Below are 18363 nucleotides of genomic sequence, written 5' to 3'. Positions count from 1 at the left end.
ATAAAGTGCACCTGTGCTTAATATGTGAAAAACCAATAAATAATACAATAAAATGATCAAATGCAAATACAATAGTGCACATTAATAATAAACGTCCTTATGCTGCGTATGGATTATTAGTGATATCCAATCCAAACATATACGTGAAATAAAATAAAAGTAAAAATGAAAAAGAAAAAGTGCTTTGTGAACGTCTAGTTCCTTATTTCACACAGTGCTCCTATGTGGCCCGCACTCACCGGATTTTCACCCCCTCTTGGGGTCTACAGCGTTCACAGTGTATGCCACTGTGCAGCACTCTGGCAATAATACGTCCTGCTGTGATCCTGGTGGTGCTCCCAGTAGTTATCCCACATGGAGGAGAAAAATGGTCCCAAATAGTGTAATATTGTTTTAAAATGTTGAACTTTTATTACATAGTCAAATGAGTACTCACAATTTTGTGGATTAAACAGAGCATATCATATACATGCAAATAACGGAAGTGTTGTAGCGTTCTATCGGATTGCTCGCCCGGTTTCGTCGACCTGACGTCATCTGGAGCGCTCCAGATGACGTCAGGTCGACGAAACCGGTGAGGGCGGGCCACATAGGAGCACAGTTTGAAGTGGTCACCGTGTGAAATAAGGAACTAGTAGACGTTCACAAAGCACTTTTTCTTTTTCATTTTCATTTTTATTTTATTTTTTATTTCACGTATATGTTTGTATTGGATATCACTAATAATCCATACGCAGCATAAGGACGTTTATTATTAATGTGCACTATTGTATTTGCATTTGATCATTTTATTGTATTTATTGGTTTTTCACATATTAAGCACAGGTGCACTTTATACCAATAGGGTAAATCCACTACCCACATTATCAGTATTGCACTTTACATTCATGTTTAAGGTAGCGCCACTCCTACCTCTACTAGGTGAAATAAATTAAGTAGGGGCAGCTGCTTATTTAATTAAGGGTGTAAAAAAAAAAAATAATCACTCATAGGCAATATTTGTTTCCATTGCGCGGATTCATTCACACTATTTCATATTTCTGTGACATGATGTATTGTGCAAATTTATTAGATATACCAGCCATCATGTTTTTATTGAATGTGGAAATAGAGATTGGTACGTTTTATATATATATACATATATATATGCGGGTGTGCGATACAGCAGAACGGCGCGGGCGAGTGCGCATAAAGTGAATTCCCCCATTGGCCTATAAAAGGCTGCTCAGTCCCATGTTTAGAGCTGAAACTGCCACAAGGGGCACATGCAACCACAAGAGCCAATGGAATGACAGCTGTAATAATATTAATATAATAAGCGATTATGTATTTTCTAAAGATATAAAATAATAAATTATTGCCATCTCATCCGCATCCCGTGGGTCTCGGCACCACCTAACACCAACCTTGCGATATGTAACTGCATATGTATTGATGCATGTGCATGGGTGAATAATCATGGATCCCTAAGACAACCAGAAAGGTAGCTCCATAATGTGTGTGTATATACAGAATCTCACAAAAGTGAGTACACCTCTCATATATTTTTGTAACTATTTTATTCTATCTTTTCATATGGCAACACTAAAGAAATGACACTTTGCTACAATGTTGTGTAGTGAGTGTACAGCTTGTATAACAGTGTAAATTTGCTGTCCCCTCAAAATAACTCAACACACAGCCATTAATGTCTAAACCGCTGGCAACAAAAGTGAGTACACCCCTGCAGCTGAAATCGAGACTCATCAGACCAGACAACGTTTTTCCAATCTTCTATTGTTCAATTTTGGTGATCCTGTGTGAGTTGTAGCCTCAGTTTTTTGTTCTTAGCTGACAGGAGTGACACACTTCTGTTACTGTAGCCCATCTGCTTCAAGGTCCGACGTGTTGTATGTTCAGAGATGGTATTCTGCATACCTTGGTTGTAACGTTATCTTTCTATCATCCCAAACCAATCTTCCCATTCTCCTCTGTCCTCTGACATCAACAAGCCATTTTCTTCCACACAACTGTCGCTCACTGGATATTTTCTCCTTTTCAGACCGTTCTCTGTAAATCCTAGAGATGGTTGTGCGTGAAAATGCCAGTATATCTGCAGTTTTTGAAATACTCGGGCCAGCCCGTCTGTCACCAACAACCATGCCACGTTCAAAGTTACTTTCTTCCCCATTCTGATGCTCAGTTTGAACTTCAGCAAGTCGTCTTCACCACATCTAGTTGCTACCATGCGATTGGCTAATTAGCAATTTTTATTTTTTATTACCGAGCAATTGAACAGGTGTACCTAAGAAAGTGTTCAGTCAGTATATATATATATATATATATATATATATATATATATATATATATACTGTGACAGGAAGTCAGGTAAATCTGGGGGTGTTGTCACAGACGGGAGATACATTTCTGCCTTGTTTAGAAAATTCACCAATTACTATCAGGTGTCGGCTGCAGAGGTAGCCAGAAAGGTTTAAGGACGTTGGATAGCTTCAGCTGTTCAGAATGGAAAAATTAAGGCCTCTATAAGTTGTCCAGAGGATTACTACTGAATGCTGCATCCTGAGGCTTGTTGAGTTAAGGAGAGCAGTGAGCTGAGGAAGACTTCTGAAGGTGAAGTGGTTGTTGATATCTTTGCTGTGTGATAAGTAAATCAAAAGTAGGCTGTGCCAGACTCCATAGGTAGGTTCCTGTGTGGTGAAGGTAGACGGCCCAAGTGGCCAGGGTTTATTTTATGTTTTGTTTTGTTTATGCTGTTTGGATGCTTGCACTTGTTTCCAGCAATATGGAATTATAAACCATAACCCTTGTTTTTTCAACCACCCACGGCTGCCTCTCTGTATAATTCAGTGTGTAGGGAACCCACTCAAGAGGGCACACACCCCCGCTACTGAGATAACCCCTTACTATATATATATATATATATATATATATATATATATATATATATATATATATATATATATATATATAATATATTTATTTTTTGTACATTTCCTTCATTATGATTTTTCACAGTGCTGGTTTTTATTTATTTTATAACTTTTAGCTCTGACTCTCCATTTCCTTTTGCTAATATTGAGCAATCACATTAAAAATTCATGTGAAGTGTTATCTCCATAGAAACCTGTGGCAGGGAGCTGCTGGTAATTACAAGGCCGGTACCCTGGAGTGGGACAATTGCAGAGGTAATTGCAGCCATAGCTGTAAGGACTGGCACTCATGGGCAGTTATAGATCTGTTGATTTGATATCGCAATCAGCGGATCCATACAAGGATCACACACTGGTTCCTTTTTACAGAAGTGCCTGCTGTTGCAATTTTTTTCCGACATTCGGGAATGTTGCTTGCATAACCCAGGAGGATAGATACATAAAAGTCAATATAATAGTGACAGTTCACCTTTTAATCCAATGATACAATTTACTTCAGTAATGTACAGAGATGCTTTATTTGGTCTTCCAGAGATCAAGATTTTTATTTTTATTTTATACATTTAATTTCAACAGAATATCTAGTCTTTTTATTTTAAACTAAATTTTTGAGCATAATCAGCTTTTAGTGTCAATAACTTTTTTTAGTGTTTGTTAAAGGGACCATTTAGTGGTTTTGTGTATATTTTATGTATTTATTAGGGTCATAAAAAATAAAATAAAAATTATATTGGGTAAATATGAAATATGGCATATTAATATTGTGCTTTCTCATTTTATCATGCAGAGGAATCTTTAGTTTACTTTTTAACCAGTTACAGACTTTGAACGTGCTAAACATGCCTTAAAGTGGATGTAAAGCCCCTCTCATCCTTTCTAAACTACTGCCATAGTGCTGATCTATAAGGATATAGACGCCTCCTGCATGTAGCCTTACCTGTCAAATGTCTCCCCTCTGTCTGTTATAAGAACTGAAAAACTGCAGATTCTGTGGGTGGGTCTGTTGTCTGGAGCTCGGTGGGTGGAGTCGTGATGTCAGTAGACTCCCCGCCCTCCTCTACACTCTCCTTGTCAACATGCATTTTCTCCTGTGTATTCCTTACACTAAATTCTGCTATGATCACTAACATCCAATCAAAATCCAGAAAAGTAACCACATGACTTCAGAAAAGGAGTAGGGGTGGGAATTAAAAATAATGCCTGTCTCCAGGCTAGTGCATAAGATATGTAAATAACCTGTCACTCACAGCAAGGGGGCAGAACGGACTAAGGTTTTTCTCTGTAAGTCTGTTTTATTTCACTGAACAATAAAAGAGGATTGCTCAGAGCTGGATTAACTCTGTGTGGCAAGACTGGGCACAGATGATAGGAAATTTTATACTCTACATTGTGCCATCAAAAAATAAAATGAAACATTTCGGTTTTACATCCACTTTAACCACTTGAGGACCCCTTCACGCCGATATATGTCAGCAGAATGGCACGGCTGGGCACATCCACGTACCTGTACGTGGCCCGGTCCAAAGCTCCGCGGCCGCGGGACCCGCGGACCCGATCGCCGCCGGTGTCCCACGATCGGTCCTCCGGAGCTGAAGAACGGGGAGAGGTGTGTGTAAACACACCTTCCCTGTTCTTTGTTGTGGCAGTGTCATTGATCGTTTGTTCCCTGTTATAGGGAAACGCGATCAATGACGTCACACGTCCAGCCCCGCCCCCCTACAGTTAGAAACACATATGAGGTCACACTTAACCCCTTCAGCGCCCCCTAGTGGTTAACTCCCAAACTGCATTTGTCATTTTCACAGTAAACAATGCATTTTTATAGCATTTTTTGCTGTGAAAATGACAATGGTCCCAAAAATGTGTCAAAATTGTCCAATGTGTCCACCATAATATCGCGGTCACGAAAAAAATCGCTGATCGCTGCCATTAGTAGTTAAAAATTTTTTTATAAAAATGCGATAAAACTATCTCCTATTTTGTAAACGCTATAAATTTTGCGCAAACCAATCGATAAACGCTTATTGCGATTTTTTTTTTTTTTTTACCAAAAATAGGTAGAAGAATACGTATCGGCCTAAACTGAGGAAAAAATAGTTTTTTTATATCTTTTTTGGAGATATTTATTATAGCAAAAAGTAAAAAATATTGTTTTTTTTTTAAAATTGTCGCTCTATTTTTGTTTATAGCGCAAAAAATAAAAACCGCAGAGGTGATCAAATACCACCAAAATAAAGCTCTATTTGTGGGGAAAAAAGGACGCCAATTTTGTTTGGGAGCCATATCGCACGACCGCGCAATTGTCAGTTAAAGTGACGCAGTGCCGAATCGCAAAAACTGGCCAGGTCCTTTTACCTGCATAAAGTGGTTAAGATAAAAAGCCTTCCGCACCCACTAATACTTACCTGAGCCATTGGCTCCCACTGCTGTCGACTAAAGTCAGAGAATCAGGAGAGAGAGGAGGAGGGAGTGAACTGGGGCTCCGTGTGTGAATGGACACAGGGAGCTGTGACTCAGCTTGGGTACCCCCATATCAAGCTGCTTGCTGTGGGGGCACTCGAGAGGAGAGAGGGGCCAGGAGAGCCGAAGAGGGACCCGAGAAGAGGAGGATCCGGGCTGCCCTGTGCAAATCCACTGCACAGAAGTGGTAAGTACAACATGTTTGTTATTTTAAGAGAAGAAAAAAAAACTAGACTTTACAATCACTTTGTGTTAACACTGACTCATCCCCTTCCCGTCTGTCTTCTTTCCTAATCACTTCTGTGGAAGGTTTCAGTGAAAGCCAATATGTCTGAGAGGGATCTCTGAATCATAATCATCTGTGCAGGATCTGTGCATCCTTTGTCATGCAATAAATGTTTATTATTATATATTAGAAAAGTATGTAAGGCATCAGCCTAAAATTCATTGAACTTAGAGTGATACTAAAGACTCTTTTATAATAATGACCTTGTTATACTTACCTGCTCTGTGAAATGATTTTGCACAGAGCAGTCTAGATCCTCCTCTTCTCAGGTCCCTCTTCGGTGCTCCTGGCCCCTCCCCATGTCGAGTGCCCCCACAGCAAGCAGCTTGCTATGGGGGCACCCGAGCCAAGCCACAGCTCCATGTGTCCATTCAGACACGGATCTGCGATTTGGCCCTGCCCCCCTCTCTCTCCTGATTGGCTAGCTGACTTTGACAGAAGCAGGAGCCAATGGCGCCGCTGCTGTGACTCAGTCAGCAGGGAGAGAAGCAAGGCTTTCATCCCTCATATCAGAGCAGCCTAATGATCAAGAAACAGTGGCAGTGGTGGAGGAAGCTCAGATCCATAGAATCATAAAGCAAAAATAGGGAGATTCCTGCAGCACAGGTCTTAAGGTACAGCTTCCTCTCCAGCAAGGAGAACAATGTGCAGCATGAGTATTTACATCACCAAATCTCCCTCCAAATTGTGTAACAAGCAGTCATAGAGTTGTGCCATAAATAATTACACTCTGCAGATATACAGCTTTGAGGTTTAGGAACAGGGAGATTTCCAGGAGAAATTTAAGACAAAAGGTGGACATTTTAAGGTACTGCTTAGTCACAATTAACAATTCTGGGTTCTTTATAACATAGCAAATCTTCACTTTTTAGGTCCAGGTCCCCTAACGAATATTACAATTAATGATGTGCTGCAAAAGGTTTTTTTTTTCTGAATGGAAGGCCATAGTTCTGCTTGAGAACTTGAAAAACCTCAGAAACTAAATACAGCTCAGTATTGTAAATGCAAAATACGTTTCATTATATTATGCTCTCTTGTAGATGGATGACATACACACCACTGGTGCTGCATTTGCTGGCACCTTGCAAGAGATCCTTCATGGTTCTGAAGAATTCTGGTTGTGGCTGACTTATCTGGGTGACCCCGGCACTATATTTCTCCTGTACTTTCCTCTGGCATACGCCCTGCAGCAAAGACTAGGAGTGACTGTTCTGTGGTTAGGACTAATCTCTGAGTGGCTGAATCTGGTATTCAAATGGTAAGACATATGCACTTCACAATGATTTTACTTGTGTTCATAGAAGGGACTTGAAACAAATTAGCATAAGGTCAATTACCTGTTAATGAAAATGAAAGGGCAACCCTAACAAAATGTAAACATCACTGTTATTGTGTTCTACATTCCTAAAATCATTTAGGCAGATTCACAAAGACTTATGACGGCGTATCAGTATATAAGCCGTCGTAAGTCCGAATCCGCGCCGTCGTATCTTTAAGCGTATGCTCAAATTGAGATACGCTTCTGTGTTGCTAAGATACGACCGGCGTAAGTCTCCTACGCCGTTGTATCTTAGCTGCATATTTACGCTGGCCGCTAGGGCGTGTACGTCGATTTACGCAGAGAATATGTAAATGAGCAAGATACGCCTATTCACGAACGTACGTACGCCCATCGCAGTGAGTTACGCCGTTTACGTAAGGTGTTTTGCAGGCGTAAAGATAAACCACCAAAAAGATGGCGCAGCCAATGTTAAGTATGGACGTCAGAACAGCCCTTCGAATTTCACGTCGTGTACGTCAATTGCGTAAGCCGATTCAGAATGTGGCTGGGCGTAGGTTACGTTCACGTCGCATTGACTATTTGGGACGTGATTTCGAGCATGCGCACTGGGATACGTCCATGCGCCGTTCGTTCGGCGCGTCATTTACGCGGGGTCACGAGGCATTACCATACAACACGCCCACTACAGCCTACTTTGAATTACGCGCGCTTACGCCGGCCCATTTACACTACGCCGCCGTAACTTAGGATGCAAGTTCTTTGTACTGTACTTGCCTCTCTAAGTTACGGCGGCGTAGCGTATATGAGATGCGCTACGCCCGCCGAAAGTTAGGCACATCTACCTGAATCTGGCTAATTGTTTCTATAGCCCTAAACATCACTGGAAACAGTAGTGGCCCACAGGTTCCCACTAAACAGTTGGATATGGCAGAAGAAGCAGACAGCGTAAAGAAGGGCATCCTTGGTATCCCTGTGGCTGTACTCGCTCCTTGCTAATCCCTACAGACAGCATGTTTGTCTGGAAGGATGCTGAGGATTTTTTCTTTGCTATAGAACCATGGGCCCTGTCCTTGGAGAAAAATGCTAATGCCACTTTCAGCCAGGGAATTTAAAGATGAATTCCAGGTATGGATATTTTTATTCATAGTTACACTGGCCCAGGTTGGACCAATGTAACTCTGCATATACTATACCTGGCTGATGCCCCTGAAAGCTGGTAGACACACCTATTCCAGTGATCTACAATTGCTTCCAGGTTCCGTGTTGAGTAGCTGGTCTGCTACATTCTGAACAAAGGAGGTCTGCAGCAGAGAATCAGTGCTATTTTGAGAATGCTTTGCAGTCTCTGAATAAATGCAAAGTGTTCTCTGATTTGGCGAGGTGAAAAGGCGGGGCTGTGACATCACATCCTCCACCTCATCCAATCAGGGATGCTTTTCATTCTTTTAGAAAATGCAAAGCACTCTCTGAATGGCATCTGTGCCAAGTGGGCAACCTCCTGTGTTCAGAATGCAGCATGCCGGCCACTCAACACCATGTTGAAGGGGGACAAGGACAGGGTGGATTTGATTTAAATCAAGTCAATTTAAATCACTAATAAAAAGGCTTGATTTAAATCAACTCGATTTTAAATCATAATTTTTAAAGAGCAACTGTCAACTGTGAGGGACGTGGCGGCAGCAGGTAAGTGGATGCCCGCTTACAGGCGCTGCCATGATGGCTCTGAAATGACAGGTGCTCTTTAAATGTAAGGACGTATTCTTGGTGGTATCAAAAAATCAAAAAAATCTGATTTAAAGGGATTGTAAAGCCTCGTGCCACCTTGCACTCTCGGGCCCCCCAGAACCCCCTCCCCCCCAGTTTTACTTACCTGAACCACGAAACTCTGTGGGCTCGTTCTCGCAATGGTTTCCCCCAGCTTAAGGCGGCTTGTCATTGGAGATTGATAGCAGTGCAGCCATTGGCTCCCGCTGCTGTCAATCAAATCAATGACGCAGTGCGCCGGGTGGGGGCCAAGTGATACAGTCGGCGACTATAGCTGCCAGCTGTGTCACGGGAGCACGCCCGCAAGCTAACCCCCTTGAAAAAGAGCTTCACAAGAAGGGGGTTGGCTCTTGTGGGGAGGAGCCAAGACAGCCGCCGAGGGACCCCAGAAGGTGAGGATCGGTGCCACTCTGTGCAAAACGAACTGCACAGTGGAGGTAACTATGACATGTTTGTTATTTAAATATATATATATATATATATATATATATATATATATATATATATATATATATATATACCTTTACAACCCCTTTAAATCAGACAAATCCTGTATTTTTTTTTTAAATCATCAATTTTTATCCACCCTGGACAAGGACCTCTTTCCCACAACCCTGGCTGGTAGTTGTGGGGGTCTAGAATTCTCGTGTTTAGCCCTGCAGGCTGAACCTGGAGAAGTCAATGGATTTTTATATTCAAACTAAACAGCATGGATGCAGGAATCTCCACTGTTGGCCATTGTATTAAAACAGCACCCATGGCTTTCTGAATTGCATCTGATAAGACGCAGTCACTGTTCAGCTGACAATTTTCAATGCACCTCCACATATGACAACTTCAATATCGAGGGAGCCAGGCAGAAAATTGTCTATAGGGCCACCTACAGCTTGAATTTCAGCCTTACTAAATTTCAGTCGTGTATAGCCAGCTTCATTGTCACATGGACAGAAAGTGAAAGGAAATCCAACTACTGACAGTTGTCAATGGAGCAGGAAGACCTGTGACAGTTGGCAAAGTTGAGATTTCCCCTCACTTGGGGGAGATTTACTGTTGTGTCACCAGCACAGGATTTAAAGGGTGATCCCCAGCAGGTAACTCAGACAGCAATAGAAATCTTCCAGAAGTTCAGACCCCTTCCCTACAAAAATAAATAAATAAAAGTATTGGATTGAACTGCACATTGTCATAGATAAGCAAGGGTTATGCAACGATGTGTTGCTTGTTAGGTGTGGAGAATCTTGAAAAAAAAATTGTTGTGAAAGTGTAATTTGTGATAAAACACAACGTGTTGTGTAAACTGTGCAAGAAATGATAAAAGCGATTTCATTTCCTGAAGAGCAGCTTTTATCAGGGGGATATTGCTTCATCGTGCATTCCATTATAGTACGAACATCCTTTGCAATGCCAATTCTTTGTCCTGCAAGAAGGAACAATTTGTCTTTATATAAACAACTGAATGATGGCCAATAGCAATGTTGTTTTGCATACGTGTGTAGTATGGGGGTTATCACAAAACAGCTGGTTGCCCTAGGCAACTGAATGCTGGAATTAAATCTCCTTTCTTGCAAATGTGATTATAAAATGCAGACACTATTAGCCAGATTCAGAGAGACTTACAACGGCGTATCAGTAGATACGCCGTCGTAAGTCCGAATGCGTGCCGTCGTATCTTTGCGCGCATTCTTAAACTGAGCTACGCCTCACTGTTGCCAAGATACGACCGACGAAAGTCTCCTACGCCGTCGTATCTTGGCTGCATATTTACGCTGGCCGCTAGGGGCGTGTACGTGGATTTACGCGTCAAATAAGTAAATGAGCAAGATACGCCGATCGCAGTAAGCTACGCCGTTTACGTAAGGCGTTTTTCCGGCGTAAAGATAAACCACCAAAAAGATGGCACAGCCCATGCAAGGTATGGACGACAGCTGTCGTATTTTACGTCGTTTGCGTAAGCGTACGTGAATGGGGCTGGGCATAGGTTACGTTCATGTCGAAAGCATTGAGTATTTGTGACGTGATTCTGAGCATGCGCGCGCAAGATATGCCGATTCACGAACGTACGTACGCCCGTCGCAGTAAGCTACGCTGTTTACGTAAGGTGTTTTTCCGGCGTAAAGATAAACCACCAAAAAGATGGCGCAGCCCATGCAAGGTATGGACGACGGAACAGCCGTCGTATTTTACGTCGTTTGCTTAAGCGTACGCGAATGGGGCTGGGCGTAGGTAACGTTCACGTCGAAAGCATTGAGTATTTGCGACGTGATTCTGAGCATGCGCGTGCATGCGCCGTACGAACGGCCTTCATTTACATGGGGTCACGGTTAATTTAAATGTAGCCCGCCCACTACCTGCCTTCTTTGAATTAGGCGGGGTTACGCCGGCCCATTTGCGCTAAGCCGACGTAACTTACGGAGCAAGTGCTTTGTGAATACTGGCCTTGCCTCACTATGTTACGTCAGCGTAGTGCAAATGGGATGCGCTACGCCGAACTAAAGATGCGCCATCCTACGTGAATCTGGCTATTACATTGCATTTTTCTATCATTGGGTGTCTTACAAACTTTTAAAGAAATGATTGTCCCTAATAGGGAATTTTTCTTTTTTATTCTTTATTTTAAGGGGTTTGCATCACAAAAAAAAAAAAGCATTGTCCCCCAACCAGGGATAGTTCGCATCCATCAATAATGACCTTGCTATCCAAGCAATCCAAATGAGAAATTTTCAAAAAAATATTCTTGTCACCATCTAGAGCAGGGGTGTCAAACTCAATTTCATTGTGGACCACACCAGCGTTTTGATTGTCCTCAAAGGGCCGGTTGTACCTGTAATGCCGATCGGAATTTATGACAACAAATGTTCGATGTGAGCTTTTGGTCGGATATTCCGAATGTGTGTATGCTCCATCGGACATTTGTAGCTAGATTCAGTAAGTTTAAGTGTATTCTCAAACAGAGATACACTTAAACCTATCTAAGATACGACGGCTTGCGCCGTCCTATCTTAGGGTGCAATATTTAGGCTGGCCGCTAGGTGGCGCTTCCATTGCAGTCGGAGTAGAATATGTAAATCACTAGATACGCCTATTCACGAACGTACGCCCGGCCGACGCAGTACAGATACGCCGTTTACGTAACGCATTATCAGGCCTAAAGATATTCCATCAAATAGTTGGAATAGTAATGTTAAAGTATGGCCGCCGTTCCCGCATCGAAATTTAAAAATTTTACGTCGTTTGCGTAAGTCGTCCGTGAATAGGGATTTACGTAATTTACGTCCACGTCGAAATCAATAGGACCGTGCGGCGTACTTAGCCGCAAAAGGAACACTGGGAAATGTAGGCGGACAGCGCATGCGCCGTTCCAAAAAAAGTCAATCACGCCAGGTCAAACCAAATTATCATAAAACACGCCCCCTCAGCCTATTTTGAATTAGGCGCGCTTGCGCCCGCCGCATTTACGCTACGCCGCCGTAAGTTAGGAGGCAAGTACTTTGTGAATACAGTACTCGCCTCTCTGACTTAAGGCGGCGTATCGTAAATATGATACGCTACGCCACCTTAAAGTTGCGCGCCCCTACCTGAATCTAGCTAATGGTGTCGGAATTTCAGACAACAAATGTTGAGAGCTGGTTCTCAATTTTTCCGACAACAAAAGTTCTTGTCGGAAATTCCAATCGTCTGTAGCCAATTCCGACGTACAAAAATCCTACGCATGCTCGGAATCAATTTGATGCTCGGAATCTTTGAACTTCATTTTTCTTGGCTAGTCGTCGTGTTGTACGTGACCATGTTCTTGACGTTCGGAATTTCCGACAACATTTGTGTGATCGTGAGTATGCAACACAAGTCCGTTGGAAAAAAAGAAATCCACGGTTTTGTTGTCGGAAACTCCGATCGTGTGTACGCGGCAAAAGACTAGATGAACTGAGCACCCAACCACACACACACATCAGATGTCAAGAACCCCCCCATCACAAGTCAAGAGTCCCCCACCTTCTCTTACATCACAGTGCACCCCCTTACCTTGTGCTGCTGCCGGAAAGAAGGTGAAGCTGGGAAGCAGAAAGTGCAGGGTCTGGAGGAGAACCAGAGAAGGGCTGAAGTCAGCTGCAGGAGTCTGCTTAATGCTGAGACCAGGAAAGGCTGAGACGAGGGGGTGCGGCGGTTGCACATGGTAGCCCATTGTCATAATTTGTGCTCTCCCCTCCCCAAAGCACAGTGCATGATGTGGCAACGTGGTGTCACTGGTGTAGGCGGATGGAGGGTGACTTCAGATCCTCCATACCTCCTGCTCTTGCCGCTGGGGCCTGCACTGGGTACACCAGGGAACTTTTGTAAATCATTGGGTCTAAGGATGAGGTGGGATCAGGAACAGATAACAACAAAACCTGGGGAATGCCCAGGGAAAAACCAAGCCTACTTACCGAGCAGGTCGCAGAACAACCAATTAACCTGTGTAACAGTATGGGTTAAAAACAGGGGTTTTGTCCGCACGCATTTGCAAACGCATGCGTGAGCCACAGAGCCGCGCCAAGGCACCCTGTAATCTGTGGTCAGGAACAGAGTAGAGGATGGGAAATGTACAGAAATACCCCCGGGACTTTTAGGGCAATGGTCACACCAGACAAAGTAGAAAATGTAATAAAATGTATTTGTACATAAAAATAGTATACAATACAACAATAAAAACAAAATGTAGGCCATACAATACAGAGCTGACATACTAGCATATTATGAGAAACTTACCATAGAACGAAGCCTTTCAGTGGCGAGCTGTCATCGCTGACAAGGCGTCCATCTTCACTCGGTCTTCCTTTTCGGGTTCACAGACGCTGTCTGTGTGAGTGGCCTGAGCTGCAATGACGTCACTCCTACGCAGCCGCCATTTATGACACAGGACTCTGAAGGAACGACCCAGGTAGCCATTCCTTAAGAGCGCATTCAACCGTAACATCACCGGCTGCATGTACAGTAAATACCGTATTTATCGCGGTATAACGCGCTCCCGCGTATACCGGCCACCCCTAAAAGTGCCCCCAATCCTGTGGAAAAAAAGTTTTTTTTGTACTTACAGTTTTGGTGTCTTGTGCGGCGTCCATCGTCGGGTCCGGCGTCCTTCGCGGCTTCGGGTGTCCTCTTCGTCGGGTCCGGCGTCCTTCTGCGGCTTCGGGTGTTCTCTTCGTCGGGTCCGGCGTCCGTCTGCGGCTTCGGGTGTCCTCTTCGTTGGGTCCGGCGTCCTTCTGCGGCGTCCTCGCGTCCTCCCCGCTCGTTTCCCGCGCCGAGTTTGAATACTGCGCCGACATATACAGAGCGCAGTACACTCGTGTATTGTCGGCAATGCTCAGCTACCCGCGCTGACATTCTGTACGTCCAGGACGTGAGTGCGGAAGGAGCAGAGACTGCCCGACTATACCCGAGTGTACTGCGCTCGGTATATGTCGGCGCAGTATTCAAAACTCGGCGCGGAAAAGCGGGTATCGGCGTATACCGCCCTTCCACGATTTTGCCCTGATTTTCAGGGCAAAAAAGTGCGCGGTATACGCCGATAAATACGGTATCTCCCAGATCAGGGGTGTCAAACTCAATTTCATTGTGGGCCACATCATTATTATGATTGCCCTCAAAAGGGCCGGTTGTATCTGTATTATGTATTATGCATGGGCATTTACTCCCACTTTAAAAGTACATTTGAAGTTTAAAATAATTGTGTCCTTAACAAATAACCCTTTTTCTAATTATTCTGTAACTTCACTGTTGCATCTTATAATATCAAAAGTGTCAGCTTTACCTGTCTCTCGGAGATACAGAGAGCTTTGACGTGGGGTGCTCTGTGTTTTGAGGAGAGGATAACCTATCATTTTGCTTGGGGGGGTGTATCAGAACCTGTTCCTTGGGATATTTGGATAGAAGTATTTGCTGACAAATTTACTTTTGTTTATCACTGTGACATTGTAGGTTTCTCTTTGGAGAGCGTCCATTCTGGTGGGTCCATGAATCTGGCCTACTTGACGGTCACAAGCTCAGGCAGTTCCCTTCCACCTGTGAAACTGGTCCTGGTGAGTACATTTTACAGACATACCCACTTATTAATCCACCACATAAAAAAGTGCAACACTGTAAAAGTGAAATATTTAAATGTGCTCTCCGCTTCACCTAGACATCACCACAGTGGCCAAACTCCTGGCTTATCAGAATGGAATGACCCCCTAAGTAAGGGTGGTTGAAAGGTGCTTGTTGTTATAAAAGCTCTAAAGCCAGCTATAGATGGTGCGAATCTCGGCCAGTCCAGCAGGGATCAGCTGAGATTCGTACAATGTATGGACATCCAATCCAGTGGACGAACAGCAAGAGCCAGGAAGCCAATCGTGTAATTCCGCAGATCAATTCATTACAAATAGGTTTAACTTCTTGGAGCCCGGGCCATTGTCAAATGATGGCCACAAGGTGGCTCTACAGGTCCGGGAGGACGTCTATTGACGTCCTCGGCTCCTCCGGCCAGTGGGGGGCGCGCGAGGGCGGCCCGTGCGCGTCACTGGGGTGCCGATGCGCGTGCCTGGCGGCCACGATGTCCGCCAGGTACCCGCGATTGCCCGTTACACAGCCAAGGACGTGGATCTGTGTGTGTAAACACAGAGATCCACGTCCTGTCAGGGAGAGGAGGCCGATGCTGTGTCCCTTGTACATAGGGACACAGATCGGTCGCCTCCCCCAGTCAGTCCCCTCCCCCTACCGTAAGAATCACTCCTAGGTAACACATTTAACCCCTTCCTCGCCCCCTAGTGTTAACCCCTTCCCTGCCAGTCACATTTATACAGTAATCAGTGCATATTTATAGCACTGTTCGCTGTATAAATGTGAATGGTCTCAAAAATGTGTCAAAAGTGTCCGATGTATCTGCCATATTATCGCAGTCCTGACAAAAATCGCAGATCGCCGCCATTACTAGTAAAAAAAAAAGAATAAAAATAAATGTCATAATTCTATCCCCTATTTTGTAGGCGCTATAACTTTTGCGCAAACCAATCACTATACGCTTATTGCGATTTTTTTTTTTTTTTTTTTACCAAAAATATGTAGAAGAATACGTATCGGCCTAAGCTGAGAAAAAAATAGTTTAAAAAAAAAAAATGGTATATTTATTATAGAAAAAAGTAAAAAATATTGTGTTTTTTTTTTTTTTTCAAAATTGTCGCTCGTTTTTTGTTTATAGCGCAAAAAATAAAAACCGCAGAGGTGATCAAATACCACCAAAAGAAAGCTCTATATGTGGGAAATAAAGGACGTCAATTTTGTTTGGGAGCCACGTCGCACGACCGCGCAATTTTCATTCAAAGCGTGACAGTGCCGAAAGCTGAAATTTCACCTGGGCAGGAAGGGGGGGTATATGTGCCCAGTAAGCAAGTGGTTAAAACACTCTCAAAAGAATTCAGGAAACAGCACTAACCTGATCTCAGGGACACAATGCCGATCTGGCGTGATGACGTCACAACATTGCTCCACTGCTTTTCATTTGTTTACTACTAACTACAAGTGTGGTTTCAAATTTTTTTTTATTGTTTTTTATATGCAGTGTGCTGCTGCTTTATTTAAAGTCATAGTCACCTTTTTTTAAAAAGCAGTAATAAATACACCCACGTTAATAAAACAGAAAAAAAATGCATTTATCACATTTTTGAAGCCTGCAGATCAGTGGGTCACAAGTGCCATGCACAGGCTCCTGCATTGTCTACATCAGTGGTCATCAACCCTGCCCTCAGGGCCCACTAACAGGCCAGGTTTATGTATTACCTTGGGGAGATGCAGACTGGAATACTGCAATCACTGAGCAGCAAATGATATCACCTGTGATGTATTTCAGCTATCCTGCAAACCTGGCCTGTTAGTGGGACCTGAGGACAGGGTTGATGACCACTGGCGTACATCTCAGCCTCAGGAACATACAGAGGTATAAACTCTCTGTTATTGGCCTGGAGAAAGTAAACTGTGAACTACAAATGTGAGGTCACCTCCCTTGTGTCTGACGCTTGATATCAGAGTCCCTTTACTGCAGTGGTCGATGGGACTTGTGGTTCCCAGTGAATAAATGATGTGGCTGTACGGATGGAGCTACACACAGCACTAAATGCAAAAGAAAACCAGACGCTCCAGAGAGAATCAATATTTGTCAATTGGTCACATAACTTATTAGTAAAATCTTACTTAATGTAAGAGAGGAGAATTGACCCTATTAAATTAAAGACATCTAGTGGTTGAGTGGTTGAACTGAGACCGCACAGGAAAGCAGGTTAGTATTGCAGCCTGAACTGTTGTAACTGTTTTAAAAAAAAAAATGGATTTATTGTATACAGCTGCTAACGGGCTGTTTAAAAATAAACAAAGCTTGCATTAACCACTTAACCCCCGGACCATATTGCTGGTCAAAGACCAGAGCACTTTTTGCGATTCGGCACTGCGTCGCTTTAACTGACAATTAACTGACAATTGCGCGGTCGTGCGAAGTGGCTCCCAAACAAAATCGGCGTCTTTTTTCCCCCACAAATAGAGCTTTATTTTGGTGGTATTTGATCATATCTGCGGTTTTTAGTTTTTGCGCTATAAACAAAAATAGAGCGACAATTTTGAAAAAAAATCAATATTTTTTACTTTTTGCTATAATAAATATCCCCCAAAAATATATATAAAAAAAATGTTTTCCTCAGTTTAGGCCGATACGTATTCTTCTACCTATTTTTGGTAAAAAAAAATCGCAATAAGCGTTTATCGGTTGGTTTGCGCAAAATGTATAGCGTTTACAAAATAGGGGATAGTTTTATTGCATTTTTATAATTTTTTTTTTTTTACTACTAATGGCGGTGATCAGCGATTTTTTTCGTGACTGCGACATTATGGCGGACACTTCGGACAATTTTGACACATTTTTGGGACAATTGTCATTTTTACAGCAAAAAATGCATTAAAAATGCATTGTTTACTGTGAAAATGACAATTGCAGTTTGGGAGTTAACCACAAGGGGGGCGCTGATGGGGTTATGTATGACCTCATCTGTGTTTCTAACTGTAGGGGGGTGTGGCTGTAGGTGTGACGTCATCGATTGTGATTCCCTATATAAGGGAACACACGGTCGGTGACAGCGCACAGTGAAGAACGGGGAAGCTATGTTTACATACAGCTCTCCCCGTTCTTCAGCTCCGGGGACCGATCGGGGGACTCCAGCGGCGACCGGGTCCGCGAGGGCTGCGGTCACAGAGCTTCGGACCGGGTCGCGTGCACGCGCCCGTGACCCCACGGCTGGGCTTAAAGGGCAACGTACAGGTACGTTGATGTGCCATTCTGCCGACGTATATTGGCGTGAAGGGGTCCTTAAGTGGTTAAATTAAAGACATCTAGTGGTTAAACGGAATTAAGGCCCCATGCACACGAGACGCTGCTAAACTCGAGTTCAGAGGCATTTGGGCATTTTTTTCAACTGCCCCTGAACACATTTAATGTTATCCTATGTGTCCATGCACACAATCACGTTTTTTGGCGTTTCAAAGCAGTTGGGTTTAGGGCCGTTTTTCCAAACCCAAAATTTTGGGTTCAGAAGCTTTCAGCTTTTGCGTTTTAGACGCAAATCGCGGCAAATCGCGGTACCGGCGTTTTG

General features: G+C 43.4%; 1 protein-coding gene across 2 annotated transcripts in view; it reads left to right on the top strand.

Annotated features, from left to right (window-relative positions):
* G6PC3 (glucose-6-phosphatase catalytic subunit 3) overlaps window positions 1-18363 on the top strand; it is a 47363-nt gene that overhangs the window by 17083 nt on the left and 11917 nt on the right. For both annotated transcript variants that reach the window (XM_040329999.1, XM_040330000.1), the window contains exons 3-4: window positions 6717-6934; window positions 14675-14775. In XM_040329999.1, the coding sequence (XP_040185933.1) occupies window positions 6717-6934; window positions 14675-14775 (319 nt within the window). The remainder of the gene's footprint in view (window positions 1-6716; window positions 6935-14674; window positions 14776-18363) is intronic.

This window comes from Rana temporaria, chromosome 12, assembly GCF_905171775.1.
Source record: "Rana temporaria chromosome 12, aRanTem1.1, whole genome shotgun sequence".
In the NCBI taxonomy this organism is placed as follows: domain Eukaryota; kingdom Metazoa; phylum Chordata; class Amphibia; order Anura; family Ranidae; genus Rana; species Rana temporaria.
This window is presented reverse-complemented; position numbering and strand designations above follow the sequence as displayed.